Genomic DNA, 15,053 nt, shown 5'->3' on the forward strand with positions numbered 1-15,053 from the left:
AAATTAGTTCAGCAACCATCGCAAACAATATGAAGGTTCCTCAAAAAACTAAAAATATACCTACCATATGATCTATCAATAGTTGGGTATATATCCGAAGGAAATAAAATCAGCATATTGAGGAGACATCTGCACCCCCATGTTTATTGCAGCACTATTCACAATATTCAAAATATGGAATCAACCTAAGTGTCTGTCAGTGGATGACTAGATAAAGAAAATGTTGTATATATAGGCAAAGAATCCTATTCAGGCACAGAAAGAATGAAATCCTGACATTTGCAACTTCTATCATTGTTATGTCCTGTTTAACAAACTGGTTCATTTTAACAAACACTTATGGAATGATGCAGCAGAAAGTGTCCTAACACATGAAGTTTCCAAGTTAATTAAGGCATGATCCATGCCCTTAAAAGGCTATAGCCTAGTGGCAGAGTTAGGCTATCAATGACCTATGACCTGCCAGATAGGGAGGTCAATGTAGTCACTGGGGACATGACGGAGTGGCTGGGCATCACTGGATCATTAAGTACATGGTCAGGAATGGCACCACTTAAGTGAATAAAGTGACATACCCCCAGCCTTGGGCACTGATCATTCCCTTGGGTTTCAGACCTTATATTAGTTAGGGTTCTCTAGAGAAACAGAACAAATAGGAGATGTATGTGGAGACTTATTATGAGGAATTAGCTGACATGATTATGGAGATGGAGAGGTCCAATGACCTGCTGTCACCAAGCTGGAGACCCAAGAAAGCTGGGGTTGTAATTTGGTGTGAGTCTGGAAGCCCGAAGAAAGCCAGTGATGTAGATCCCAGTCTGAGGCAGGAGAAGATGACATAAGACATCCAAGCTCAAGTAGTGAGTGAGAAAAAGTGGGCAAATTTCTCCTTCCTCTGCCTTTGTTTTATTAGGGCCCTCAGTGGTTTGCAAGTTGCCTAACCATAGTTTACAGTTGGCACTACAAAGGCAGAGGAAGGAGACATTTTCTTTTTTTTTTTTTTTTTTTTTGAGACGGAGTCTCGCTCTGCCGCCCAGGCTGGAGTGCAGTGGCCGGATCTCAGCTCACTGCAAGCTCCGCCTCCCGGGTTCACGCCATTCTCCTGCCTCAGCCTCCCGAGTAGTTGGGACTACAGGCGCCCGCCACCGCACCCGGCTAGTTTTTTTTTTTGTATTTTTTAGTAGAGACGGGGTTTCACCGTGTTAGCCAGGATGGTCTCGATCTCCTGACCTCGTGATCCGCCCGTCTCGGCCTCCCAAAGTGCTGGGATTACAGGCTTGAGCCACCGCGCCCGGCCTATCATGACATTTTCTAAGCCAAACTTTTTTCTAAAATTATCAAACCATCCTTTGCTGTCATTAAATTCTCCAGGTTTAGATCCTTTGCCTTCATTTTGTTTTAAGTTATCATATAATAACTTTGCTTTTCCTCAAATTATATTAAAGCCTCTAGGTATGTCTTTCTTGTAGCAATCCTGCACACACATAAAAGCTACATTTTCAGTACATGATTAAAAGATATTTCACTAAAAGTGCTAAGGTTTTCATGTCTGCTGGTATAGCTGCAGCCACAACTTCATGAATTCCTTTTTCTTTTTTTTTTTTCTTTTTACAATGGTCCTTTTGCTGGATTCATTTATCTTCAAATGATGGGTAACTGCAGCAGCAGACCTTAATTTATGCTCCCTAATAAGAAATTCAACTTTTTCTTGTAATGTCATGACTTTTCTCTGCTTCTTAGAAGCACTTCCAGCATAACTAGTGGTACTTCCTATGGGTTCCCTGGTGTGAATCAAGGTTTACAATATTGCACAGTGAAAAACACTTAAGAACTGCAAGAGATTACTTTTTATTGCGATAGGCAATTTACTGGAGAGACAAACTACTCACATGGAGATGATGAGCATCACATGGAACTTTAAGCAGTTACTTGCAACACTTGAGTTCACTGAAATAGCAACAAGAGGTGGCTATGAAATTATTATAGTAGTACAGTATGTACTACAGTTAATTTTATGCAGTTGTGATTTAATATTGCATCTTTACATTTCTCTCAACGGGGAATGACACCATGTAAGTCTGTGTTTGTGTGCATGTTTTGATAAATTTTAACCTTTAATAATGTACTGGTATATATTTTATGTTAGAAAATAACATACACTAGTATCTACACATATTTTATGCATTCATGAATACCTAACTTTTTAAATATTTCTAGCCTACATGGTTTATCTGTGAGTTTTTTCAAATTGTTACAAATCTTCAAAAATTTTTACGATATACTAGTTGAAAAAAATCCACATATAAGTGAACCCATACAGTTCAAACCTGTGCTGTTCAAGGATCAACTCTACTTTACTGACTCTGTCTACTCAAATGCTAATCTCATCTGGAAACACCCTCACAGATATACCCAGAAACCATGTATAATCTGGGCACCCTATAATCTACTAAAGTTGACACAAAATTAACCATTACAGACCTATATGCCCAGATGCTGCTGGGCATCTCCACCTGGACGGTTCATAGTCACCACAAGCATTGTGTGATCAGAGCTCATTTGGCCATCCTTTCTAACCTAGCTCTCTCCCTGCCCTGCTGCCCAACTGAATCTGCTTCTCCTCTTCTTTGTCCCTATATCAGTTATATAATTTACCACAAAGTTTTTCCAAGCTAGAAGATCCAGAGTCATTTTGAGATCATTCCTTTTCCCCACCCTTTCAAAACAAGCTAGTATATAGATCTTATTAGTTCTATTATAGCTCTGAAATACGTTTTAAAAACTATCCACTTCTTTGCCCACAAGCATTTTTCACCTAGACTGTTACAACAGTCTTTTAAGTAGATTCATGGATCACTCTGCCCTTTATCATGCCAGTCCATCCTCAGCAAAACCACTAGTCAATTCAGGCTCCCAACCCAAAGCATCTCCTTTGCACCTTCAGGGGCCCACGCTAGCCAGGAAAGGACAGACTTGTCTGGCCTATGGGAAGGATTTTAGTTCCATGTCGTGGCCATGCTGGAGTTTGGGCAGAGGCAAACTGACAGCTCAAACTTAGCTCATGCAGATTAAAGACTTCCTCTGGCAGTGAGGAGTGGTTCAGGCTTAGCACTCGCTCAGCAGTGGGATAAGCCTACCTCCTGTGACAAGCAATGGGCATGTAGGTATGAGCCTGGCAACCCAACCTTTCCTGCTGATTTGGGGTTTGTCCATGGGGATCTTACCAGTAATCTTGTCTTATCAGCTCTTGGCATCTTAGGATCGTGTAACACCTAGACTGATCTGGTTCTCTCTGGGTCATGTGTGGCATCAAAGGTGTTATTTTGGGTTTAAAAGTATCTTGTCTGAGGTTAATCAGATGAATGCCAAGTTTTCCTAAATATTCTACATTAAATAGAGGAAAGGAGTGGGTTATAAAATGAAAAGAAAGGCAAGTTATCATGGATTAGTTTCAGCTCAGGAAGGGCAGGTGGTGAGACACCTCTGACATCTAATGTGGAAACAAAAGGGGTGAAGAACACTGGCAAAGATGGGTGTAACTTTACAAACCTGCTCCCATGCCTAGTAATGCTCCAAGTCTGTCTTAAGTCCAAGTCTGTTTTACTGTTAATACTCCAAGTCTGTTTTAATGGACTCCAAGTCCATTTTAAATCTCTTTCAGCAAAACCAGTGAGAGTTCACTTCTGTGCCTCTTGGCTCTAGTTTGCTCAACAGATAAAGTTCAAGCTCTTCCAGCTCAGGTGAGACATCCTGTCCTTTGACTCCCCTGGGCTCTTGTAGAATTCACAGAAACCTGCCACTGGGTGTTGTATATATAGACCCTTCTCATCATTTGTCGATTCTACATTTGTGAATTCATCTACTCACTAACATTTATTTGTAACCCTCGGATCAATACTTGCAGTGATTTCATGGTGATTTTTGGACATTTTCAGAGTGTGACAAATGGGAGTCACTGATGTGACGCACATTCCCAACTAAGGTCAGTGTGCTCACTCCATTCTTGTTTCGGCTCATATACTATAAACATGCCCTTTGTATAGTCTATTAATTGCCTTTTTTTCCCAAATTTTTGTGCTTTTGGGTGGTAATTTCACTTTCAAATGGCCCCCAGATGTTGCAGTAAAGTGCTGTCTAATGTTCCTAAGTACAAGAAGACTGGGGGTATGCCTGATGGAGAAAATATGTGTGTTAGATGAGCTTCATTCATGCTTGGGTTATAGGGCTATTGGTGTGAGTTCAATGTTAATAAATCAACAATATAGTACATCCAGAAAAGGAAGTACATATACCAGTATGTACATGAGGCTGTTCTGGAAAATGCTGAAGTGACATTTGTAGTTCTTGAAGAAGCTATGGAAAAGATGGAAAAACAGCTAAATTTATGGATTTGTAAAATGACAACTGATTTTTAAAGTGTAGTAAAAAGAGTACTGTTGAGAAGTTGAAAGCCCAATAAATTTACAGTTATGTTACCCAGCACTGGGGAAATGTTAAATCCTTCTCTGCTAAGGTTTTATTATAAAGAAATAGTACAGATGACTAACTTGTAAGAAATATATATTAAATTAGGTGTCTTAAACAGAAACACAATAAAACAAGGTTATGTAGTGATGGGTTGATGAAAATGTTGTGACCTGAGGCTCACAGGAACCTAACCGTGTATTTCTCCTAGGAGCAATGGTTCAGTATTCACTAATTCAGTGTTCACAACAACTTTATAGAAAGGAACTACCACAAACAATGAAAATTGACTGTATATCACAGTTTCTGCTCCACATTATGTCTTCTTTGTATTAACACCTCTGCCTACTTGTGTTCCACTCCTATTCACTGGTGAATAAATGTGTGCTGAGTGAATAAAAGTCTTATGCAAGCAAGTTTTCTGCGAGGATACAATATTACTGGGAATTTTGAGCCTCAGCTGTGCATCAGAAATATATAAGCTAGGTGACATCTAGGAGGCTGATGAATGGGATTATTAGAATGAAAGTAAACACTGTCTTTAAGAAAACCTACAAAGGATATAGTCTGCCTATGGAATGTCAAAAATTGTACTTCATCAGTTGTTCAAACTTCATGACTTTGCAGCATTCCAATGTTGCAAGGTCAGGTGTTTATTCACTCCTTGTGCAGTCAGCACACATTGATTTTGCCTTTGTGTCAGAACGTGACACTCCATTTGGTTGGGGTCTGTTTTATGCCTTTACATTTATCTTCCTGAGAAGGAACCATATGGCCAGTTTTTCTGTAACCAAATATCAAAAGACACAGGTGGAACAGTTTTATGTCTAAGAATTTCATGAAGAGTGTTTGGAATAATGTAAAAAAATTTTTTCCTTTTCAAATTTTTTTTAGTTGACAAATAATAATTGTACATATTTGTGGGGTACATAGTCATTGCATGTTTTGATACATATATAGTGATGAGATCAGGGTAACTGGCAGGAATCACCTTTGAATTCATATGATCCATATTCTCAGGACATCTGTAGCCTGGGGCTGCTAGAACGGCCATCACATTCTTTTCTTTCATGTAGAAGAGAAAGAGCGCCATTGAATTCCCCTTTTGCCTACTGTGAAAGCAAAACTTGCAAGTGACAGGGGAAAGTACATGAGATAAGGAGAGAGCAGAGTTGGGACAACTTTTGTAGGGGCATACGGTCTCCTGGGCTTCTGTGGCTTTGGAAGCCTGTGCCTGAGAATGTTTGAGAGCCTCTGCTTTCTTAAGGGCTCTCTCTGCTGATACTTAGAAGTGAAGCTCAGATTTCAAGGGTAGAAGGGAAGAGATTCAGAGTCGTTTGTGGCTACTTTTCATGGTCTAGTAGTGCAGCTGTAAGTCATTTCATCAAATCTTGATTTCTCGTTCACTTAACAAAAATGTAGCTAAAGAGTTTACTAAACCTTTGATAAAAATATTATGAATGTGTTTTTATAACTTCCAGATTTAAGGACAATTAAATTTAAGAAAAAAAATCCCCACTCATCAATTTAATCCCTTAGACCCAGGTTAAGGCACCCAGCCTGATAATGAATGTCTGTTGACAACAACTTCCTTGTATTTGAAGACAGTAGTGACTAGACGGTACCAAGGAGTCAAGGTCATGGCAGGCTATCTTGGGAAAAATCTCCCTCATGAAGCAAGTTTTCCATGTAAAGATGAAGCATGAAAATCAACATCTATTTTATAGAAAATAGGAAATATTTAATATATATAAATTTATTTGCCTTGGCAATTATTTATTTACAATTGATGATTGATACCAACAATTGAGGTAAAAATATACATGAGGTATAAATATAATATTTAAATGCAATAGCGTACTTTATTTCCATTGGCAAGATAACAGTGAATAAAATACTGTGGTATTTGACAAACAAGCTTGATGCATCGTTTTTTCTCCTTTTTTTCCCTTTTCCAAAAAAGATGCACCGTGTTGTTATGTAGCGGTGATATGATTACTATGTGCACAAAAACAAAAAAGTCAGATAATTCGAAGAGAGGGAGAGTCAGAAATACAATCACATTTGTTTTTATTCTGTTTTAGGGATCTTCTAGGTCCTCGTTTCTGAGTGTGATTTTAGGCCAGCAGCATACGCATCCCTGAGACTCCTGAGAAATGCAGAATCTCAGGCCCAGCCCAGATTACTTGGAGCAGAGTCTGCAGTTTCACAAGATCCCCAGGTAATTCATGTGTATGTGAAATCTGGACAAGCCCCCCTCTGGGCGATACAAAGCCACTCACCCTCGTGTGCCTATCATGTTTTGCAAACACGTAGGATCCCATCTCAGGAGCAGGACCAGTGTTTAGCTGGACTAAACTTCACTAGCGATCTTGCTGATGCACATAAAGTAATCTGGCATATATGGTTAAATTAAAGATGTTATGGCAGAAGGGACTTTGTTTTGCTCACAAAGCATTGCCCAAAAGGAAAATTATGGATTTGCTGCTACCTTCTTAGGTAGACATGGGAATGAAACATTTCTAGGTCATAATTCAAACTGTATGATTTTCCTTGCACCATATCAAACTCATAGAAAGCTTTTTTATTCCTCTCAATAAAATAATTGCACATTGCTGATAACAGAAACATTATATAAATGCATATAATACAAAAAACCTGAAAACACTCATTTGCTTTTCTTTTTTTCTCCAACACCATTGCTAAATCATATCAATCTCTATTATGAATGACTAAAGAAAATCTCTCTCCCTGAAATCAAACACACAATAAGTTATCTTTCTCTCCATTGCTGTTGAATTAAAAAGCACATTCGATCCATTAGCAGTTGGCTAAAGGGAGTCAATTTGCTTAGTCTGTACAATAATAAATAAGGTTGGGTCAAATGCATAGGTAGGTTGGATTGGCTAGTGAAGAAACACAGAAGAATTAATAAACCTGACCATATTTTCTAAAACTAATCAAAGAACATAGTTTTGGTCTTATGTTAGTTAAAAACCCTGTCTTTCAGATTGTAAAAGGTTAATGAATTACATTTTAAGAGTATCCTACACATAGCAAAATATGAATTCCCTGAAGCTGTTATGATCTAGGGTTTGAACGGAATGGTCACCATCTCCCTTTGTGTGGTGTCTGAAGTTAAATTCAGTGCAATAAGGAAACACCAATTAACTGTGACCAAATAGGCCACTGGTCAAATAGAATGACATTTAACAACATTATGAAATGTATTTATAAAAACTTGAGACAACACAGGGGCTTCCTTTGGCTGTGAATAAGTAAAGGCTATGGTATTCATCTCGACTTGGGGTCTGTAGTGGTGGGCATGGGAGTGAGAGGTATAGCTTCTGTTTCAGTCACTCGCACAGACTCCAGTGGTCCGTATCTCATGGAAATTCCATCTTACTGGGCCCAGTGGCAACTCCTCATCTAGCCTTAAATTTGGTAATGACTTCTCACCCTCCGCTTTGCTTTAAGGAGGAGTAATTATTCTTTCCCTGCTTTATCCCAGAACTCCACTCTCAGTTTTTGAATAACAGAAACAAAATGACACATAAGTCTCCTTTAACGTTCTTTTCCTTTGGTTAACTAATCTTTGGTTAGGCATCAGGGCATGTTTACACCTTGGTGTTAGCAGCAGGTTTGCACAGCTTACAGGACAGTGGAGAGATGGGCCCAGAGCCACTTGGAAAGAACTATGTGAGGAAGGGACTCACTGAGTCAGACACCGTCCTTTTCAAAACACACAATTCTATATAAAATTGGTATTTTACATATATACAGTAAAGATGGAGATATACACACATATGTACATATGCTATACATACATTTATTTACAGTTAAGTATATACGCTTCTTAGAAGCCTTTAAATAGCAAATTAGGCAATGCACAAGGAATAATCCATTTAATTTTAAGTAATATAGATAAATGTTCTCATTTTAAAATTATATTAGTAGGGATATAGCCATCTCCAGGAAGGCTAAGAAAGTTCTTGGAAATTCTTGCATCTCCAACATTCCAACTTCTTAACGTTTCCATTTTTAGGCATTAACCACGTCCGTCAGTTCCTCTTTCTCTCGCTTTCTCACGTGCACACTCTCTGCAATACGCGTTACTTTAGTTTCCTCTTCCCTGAGTTTGATGTCACACTGGGGAAAACTCAGATTTTAGTTTCTGGGCCCTCAGCAAGGAGGGGCTGGAAAGAGTTTCTAATCCTGGCAACTTCGGCCGCACACAGATGTCCAAAGCCTTTGCTGTACCATTCTGGGGAGTGACCTCTGTGGGGAAAGAAATCAGAGAGGAAGTAGGAAAGGTGTTTTTTTCAAATCACAGCAATTAGTCATGGTGGACAGGGCTGCCCTTGGGCCCCGATGACCGGTGCACCTGCACACAGTTCGGGCTGCTGTGTCAAGGGGCTCAGGACCTCATTCTGCCATCAGGGGCCTTGAAAACGTCCTGGCTGCTAAGTGTTCATGCTCTCATTTCAGTACTCATCACGTGCTTTCAAATGATACCAACACCTCAGGGTAAAATGAAAAGATTCAGATGAAATCCAGAATTTACTGTGAAAACTCCGTTTTGTCTCCCCAGACCAAGAACTGGGTTTAGCACCATGAATGCCTTGGAGGGGTTGGATTTATTTTCTTCTCAAAGAACTACCAGAGGGAGCAGCAAAAGCGGGCAGGCATAAAAGAAATACACGGTCGGGCACGGTGGCTCATGTCTGTAGTCCCAGCACTTTGGGAGGCTGAGGTGGACAAATCACCTGAGGTTGGGAGTTCGAGACCAGCTTGGCCAACATGGTCAGGCCCTGTCTCTACAAAAACATATAAAAATTAGCTGAGTGTGGTGGTGGGCAGCTGTAGTCCCAGCTACTGGGGAGGCTGAAGAGGGAGGATCACGTGAGCCCGGGAGGTGGAGGTTGCAGTGAGCCCTGATGGTGCCACTGTACTCCAGCCTGGGCAACACAGCGAGAACTTGTCTCAAAACGAAACACAAGAGAAGGGAACTCTGATTTACTGAGTACCTACTATGTGTCAGGCTCTGTTGTTGGTGTGTGTTTCATGGGAGAAAGACAGAAATATAAGTGGGCATAAAACAGAAAATAAAAAAAGGCAAAGAGGTGCAGAATTTCAGGAAAGGGGGGAAGACAGAGGGGAGGCATACGTAGCCACCTAGGAAAGCACGCTAATGGCAATGAGGAAACAAATACCGTGCAATAAGAAATCAAGGTGACATCCCTGCTGGATGTGCTGTACAAGCTGAGACTCCCAAGATCTGAGCCTGCCATGAGGGGAGTCAGCACTTACTTCAGGTCTATCCTGCAGATGTGAGTCAGTCTCGACTTGCCAGAGCCACACGGTTCTATCAAGTACTGCGAGTCCATCACCACTGCTCGCACGCCACCCAGGAGCTGGGCTTCCTCGTGCTCCACAGAGAGCGACACCAGGGTACACATTCCTTTGGGCAAATTAGTCTTCCAGGTCCTGTAGCAAAACAATCCACACATCAGAGTCATGATGGAGGGAGGAAGAAGAACCTGGACACAGAGCTAAGGTTTGTGTTTATATTTTCCTGCCAACAACCTGGGCTGAGACTCCAATGCTAGTGACTTAGATTAAGCTAATGGCTTTCATAAGCTTGTGTAAAGTTTATACAGAGAATTTCAAAGCAAGGATCTCAGTCTGGGACTTTGAGGCCAGAAACGGTCTTGCAGCTTTCAGATCTGCATTTGGAACTGCCAGCTCTGCTTGGCCGTGGAGGCTCCTGCCCATTCTCATAGCGGTGGTTTTACAGTTTAGGAATTAGAATTCACCCATTCGATTCATTCGGCAGACATCAATTAAGCACCTAGATATGCCAGGCTCTGAGAAGACACCAAGCACATAAAGATAGACACAGTCCAGGAGGAAAAACTGACGCTCTAAACAGAATTCTAAAAGCACCGAGGTAAATGCACTGATAAGGTTATGCATGGAGGGCTCTGGGATCACACGGAGGGGGCTACGGGAGGAATATGGAGAAGGCTTCCTGGAGGAGGGGATGCTCAAGGAGAAGTGAACTGGTACGCTTAGCTTGAAGGAAAGGAAACATATGTGGGCCTGCTTATTGTCTTCATATACTTGAGAGGCTCTTGAGTGGGAGAAGAAGTGAATATGGTTGATTTGACTCCAGCAGGCAGAGATAGAAAGGCACATTTCTGTGCAGGAGAGAAGCACTGTCTAACAATGCGCACTGTTCAGAAATGAAATGGGCTGCCCTGGGAGGCAGTGAGTTCCCTGTTCCTGGAGCTATTCAAGCAGAGGTGGCTACCCCTTGAAAAAAGGTTGTGAATGGGAGTCAGGAGCTATGCAAACATCTGTGTAACCACTTCTAACTTACCTTTCTGCCCCAGGGATCTATAGTAATAGATCGTATTATTAGAATTCCCATGATTTACTCCGCAAATTCTATTCCCTTACTAAGCTATCTCCTCCATGATTTCAGCCTGTCCTCCTACACCAGGAAGAGAAATGGTGATATGTGCTTGACAAGAACTTGGGAATAACCAAGCCCCACACAAACGCTCAGCGACGTCCATGCTGTGACTACTCTTTTCACGAACGACGATGTGATAAATCGTGACGACTGAAAGTTGTAAAGGTTTGTCAGAATAAATGGGAGAATCTCCAGCATCTCTCAGCGGAAGCTCCCAAGGAGCTAGCAATGGGTGTGACGTGAGAGACAAATGCAGCAATCCTGAAAGGTGACCAGCCTCATACGTGCTAGACTAGACTGGAAGATGCTCTGAAGACAGCATCTCAGCCCTGTGCCTCCTCACCACACTCATCACTTTCCACCTCCTTGTATCCTACACATAAGGAATTCCTGTTGTTAGGAACCAGATCTGGTTCATTGTTAGCCCATGGAGGACTGTATCTCTTCTCCTTCAGGGCCTCACGGTCCACTCCACTTCAAGTCTTGGATAAAAATCAGTGCAGCGAGACCCCGCCCTGACCATTCTAATTAAAATTCCATCCCTTACTATCTCCCTATCTCATACCTCCCAGGATAAGTCAGCCCATCTCCCTTTCTTATTTTTTATGGCCTTTCCCCATTGAACTACAAACCCCAAGGGAGCAGGAGAGTGGCTTTCTGCATTCACCTGGCATACCCAGAGCCTATCACAGTGCCTGGCACGTGGTCGTGACAGAACGAAGCACTGATAAATAGGCTGGTGGGGTTGCTGGATGGATGGAAGGAGGGAGGTTCCACACACAGACTCAGGCCCTCAGCCTCCTCTGGAGGGAGGGAGGAGGCACGCTATGGCATGGCCCCATTCCTGTGGCAGCCATCCTGAAACAGCTATTCAGCTTTCCCCTTGTGGAGTGAAAGCATGAAGTTGAATTCTACCAGATGACTCATGTCCTAATAACTTTGGTACTATGCCACCCTTATAAACTGCCAGCATTCTCCACCAGGATCCCAAGGAAGCAGAGATAAATCCATGTATTATTTGGGGAAAACTGACCTTTAAAAGTCAAGGTTCCAAGGGCCAATTCCAAAGTCATAAAGAGCTCATGTGAAAAGTAACCTTTAGTTTGCCATCAAAACTGGTTTCATAAAGTGTTTTAAATATACATTTGGGAGTTTCACAATAGGTTCTTTTTACATTGCTGATCTGTGACATGAGACAGAGTTTGCCAAGATTTTCAATAAAAAAGGATATATTGATCTAATTACCTTTTATTCAGGTTCTTTAGTACCCTCGATTTCTGTTCTGGCTGATGCAATGCTGCATCTCTACTGTGCAAACTTTCTATGATTGGTTGAGCATCCCCTTCCAAACTCCGAGAGCAGGGGTCTGGAACTCAACCCTTACCTCAATCAGAAGCAATATTTCCTTGGCAGACACAGAATCAGCAAGCCTTTTCTGGACCTCCAGGGCAGTGCCAAGGTTTCTGAGCATGGCAACTAGCTATGAGCATCTGAAGTTAAAAAGATGATGGGTTCTGAAGTCATGCCTACCCCAGCCGTGAGAGTTACACACTTTCCCAGGGGAGAAAAACAAAATCAGAAGAAAAGCCAGTCAGATCCATTTGCATAATTTGGCAGAAAGTGCAACTGGACAAACAGCAGCTTTTCTGGGCCGTCTGCTCTGAGGAAATGAATAATATTTATGGCCTAATAAACTGTGTGCTCCACGAGGAGAGGGGCAATCAGAGAGCCCAGGCAGAGCTGTAGACTGGGTGAAAAGACACAGGAAGTCAGGCATCAACACAGAAAACTCAGATGTCACTGAGGGAAACAAGAGCCGGCTTAGTGTTCCCCATGGAGGCTGGACTTCGGTGGGAGCCACCAGGAAGTGCTCACATCTACAGCTTGTGTCCTGCCTTTGGAACAGAACATCATAAACCCTAGAGTCAGGCTCACCTGAGAACCACGAAGTCTCTGGAAGGATGGGGGGCCATGCTGTTCAGCACGTACTGGTAGATCTCTGTTTGCCTGTCTAGAGTCTCCACAACCTTCCACTGCACAAAGTCCTCGTCCCACAGGTGGCGCTCTCTCAGCACGCGGTTCAGGACCACCGAAGGGGGCGCTTCCACCTCCACAGAAGCCTTCCACAGCTTCAGGGGGTTCCCGTCACCCACCTTGGGAAACACAACGTCAGAAGCTGAAGAGGCTGTCTGGGAAATGGGTCCAACATTTTTTGTTTGGGCTTTTAGTTTTTCTGTCATACTTTGCTGGGTGTTCAAAAACCATCACTGATTCTGTAAATTGAGAGAGATGCTACATACCTCAGGTTTAACATTTTAGTCCTTAAGCTTAAAAGAATAATAATGATGATAAAAATAATCATCACCAGCACACCCGGTGGTTACTGTGTGCCAGGCACTATTCTAAGCCATTTGGTTTTAAAATCAGCCTTCCTCTGACAGTGGTCCTCTTACAATGCCCATTTTACAGACGGGAAAACGGAGGCACAGAGAGGTGTGTGACTTGCCCAACATCACACAGCTAAGGGGTAGAGCCAGGACCGGGATCCAGCTGTCTGGCTCCATGGTTTACTCTCTGATTATACGCAACAGATCTCTGGACTGAGTCTTTGAATGGTTCATGTGCCTCAACTGTCCATGTGTGTGCCAAGCCCTGTGGACACAGCAGCTGTTTTCAGTGCAAAAACACATGTCTGATGGTTAGCTGTGGCTTTCTGGGGTGATCTTTTTCCATCCTCTGAGATTACCTTTTTGAAAGCAAGATCTGTATTGTCTGTGCTGGAGCACGTGACCCATCCCTTGAACTTCTCCTTGGCTTCTTTCTGGAGGCCCTGGATGAGATGATTCAGGTAAGTGTGGGAAGTTGCCCCGCTCTCCTCCAGCTGCGTCCCCAGTTCTTCCAGGGTGGGCACGTGGAGCTCAGCCTCCACATACGAGTTACGAGACTGGGCCACCAACTCGTGTGGAACCTAGACCAACGGATGCACGAAAGGGCAACACACTGAGCCAAAGAAATGCTGAGACTCAGAAAGCAAAGCCATTTCACCCACAACCCGGCTCTGAGCCACGGGCCGAGGGCCACACGGCTGGAGATGTTTTCCTAAGATCACTGCCAAGGACGGGAGGGGCCTTCCTAAAGTCAGGAAATACAAATATGTTTCTGAGGCTGTATTTATTATTCAAAACATTGCAATGACTTCCCCTTTATTCTTTCCATTTCCCTTTTATTTTACCTTTAATGTCTTTTTATTCAGTTCGGCAAAATGTGGGCTCAGACAGCTTTACCCACCGTGAATAAGACTTAAAACAGATAGACTTGTGAAGGGAAACATCAAACAGGACTTGGGAATAGCTTTACTTTTTTAGCACACTTTTCCCATTGACAAATGCCAATTCTATCACAAAAGTATGCCACAAGTCTGGTTCACTTACTTCTTTTACATATCTGTGGCTGTATTCATAAGCTGTCATTGGTTCTTAGCAACAAAGATCCCTCAGTATTACACACACACACACACACAGAGATGTTTAACCTAATCAAGTCCCAAGGTAAAATCAAATAGCACATAATTGGCTGACTGGCCTTGAACCTGACAATGGCAGGTGATGCAACTGTTTGCATGAAAACCATCAGGTCTTCATACCAAGGGTATGAGTTCCTGATCAAAGCCTCAATTGTCTAGCTAGCTCCTCAGCTTTCTTGTAAGCAAACACCAGAGCTATAGCATATGCGATTGTCATTGTAAAATCAGGAACAAACAGATAGAAACCATCAATGTAGCAACAATCCCAAGTGTCTTATCTAGTTCCAAGAGCGACTAGGGAGGCGGAGGTTCGAGCCTTTTGCTCACCTCAAAAAGTCTGTCGCATTCCATGATCATGTGCGCGAGCCCCTGAGCTGCTGCCAGATTCTCGTTGAGGTCCTTTTGATCTGGCTTCCCAGTGGCGTATTTCTTCTGTATGACTCTGTAATTGAATGTGAGTATGCTAAGCAGATCCCACACCAAATAGCTTGTCACAATACCAAACTCATCCCTTTTGTTTTCTGTTTATACCCAGATGCTGTCCAGATCCCAGGCTTTTGTGTTTCCAAATAAAAACAATGATCACAT

The 15,053-nt window shown here is 42.3% G+C and overlaps 1 protein-coding gene and 1 long non-coding RNA gene across 12 annotated transcripts in view; one reads left to right on the forward strand and one right to left on the reverse strand.

The window, feature by feature from the left end:
• Positions 1-12,183, forward strand: part of LOC144336263 (uncharacterized) — a 38,424-nt gene extending 26,241 nt beyond the window's left edge. Inside the window, exons 2-3 of the long non-coding RNA XR_013407889.1 lie at positions 6,549-6,685; positions 10,952-12,183. This is a non-coding gene — a long non-coding RNA (uncharacterized LOC144336263). The remainder of the gene's footprint in view (positions 1-6,548; positions 6,686-10,951) is intronic.
• Positions 6,184-15,053, reverse strand: part of STARD13 (StAR related lipid transfer domain containing 13) — a 558,426-nt gene continuing 549,556 nt past the window's right edge. For 7 of the 11 annotated variants that reach the window (XM_028837160.2, XM_077973670.1, XM_015120865.3 and 4 more), the window contains 5 exons: positions 14,793-14,907; positions 13,689-13,910; positions 12,878-13,095; positions 9,775-9,951; positions 6,184-8,742 (listed from right to left, as the gene is read on the reverse strand). In XM_028837160.2, the coding sequence (XP_028692993.2) occupies positions 8,625-8,742; positions 9,775-9,951; positions 12,878-13,095; positions 13,689-13,910; positions 14,793-14,907 (850 nt within the window). In that variant the 3' untranslated portion in view covers positions 6,184-8,624. 11 annotated transcript variants of the gene reach the window in all.

This window comes from Macaca mulatta, chromosome 17 (assembly GCF_049350105.2).
Source record: "Macaca mulatta isolate MMU2019108-1 chromosome 17, T2T-MMU8v2.0, whole genome shotgun sequence".
In the NCBI taxonomy this organism is placed as follows: Eukaryota; Metazoa; Chordata; class Mammalia; order Primates; family Cercopithecidae; genus Macaca; species Macaca mulatta.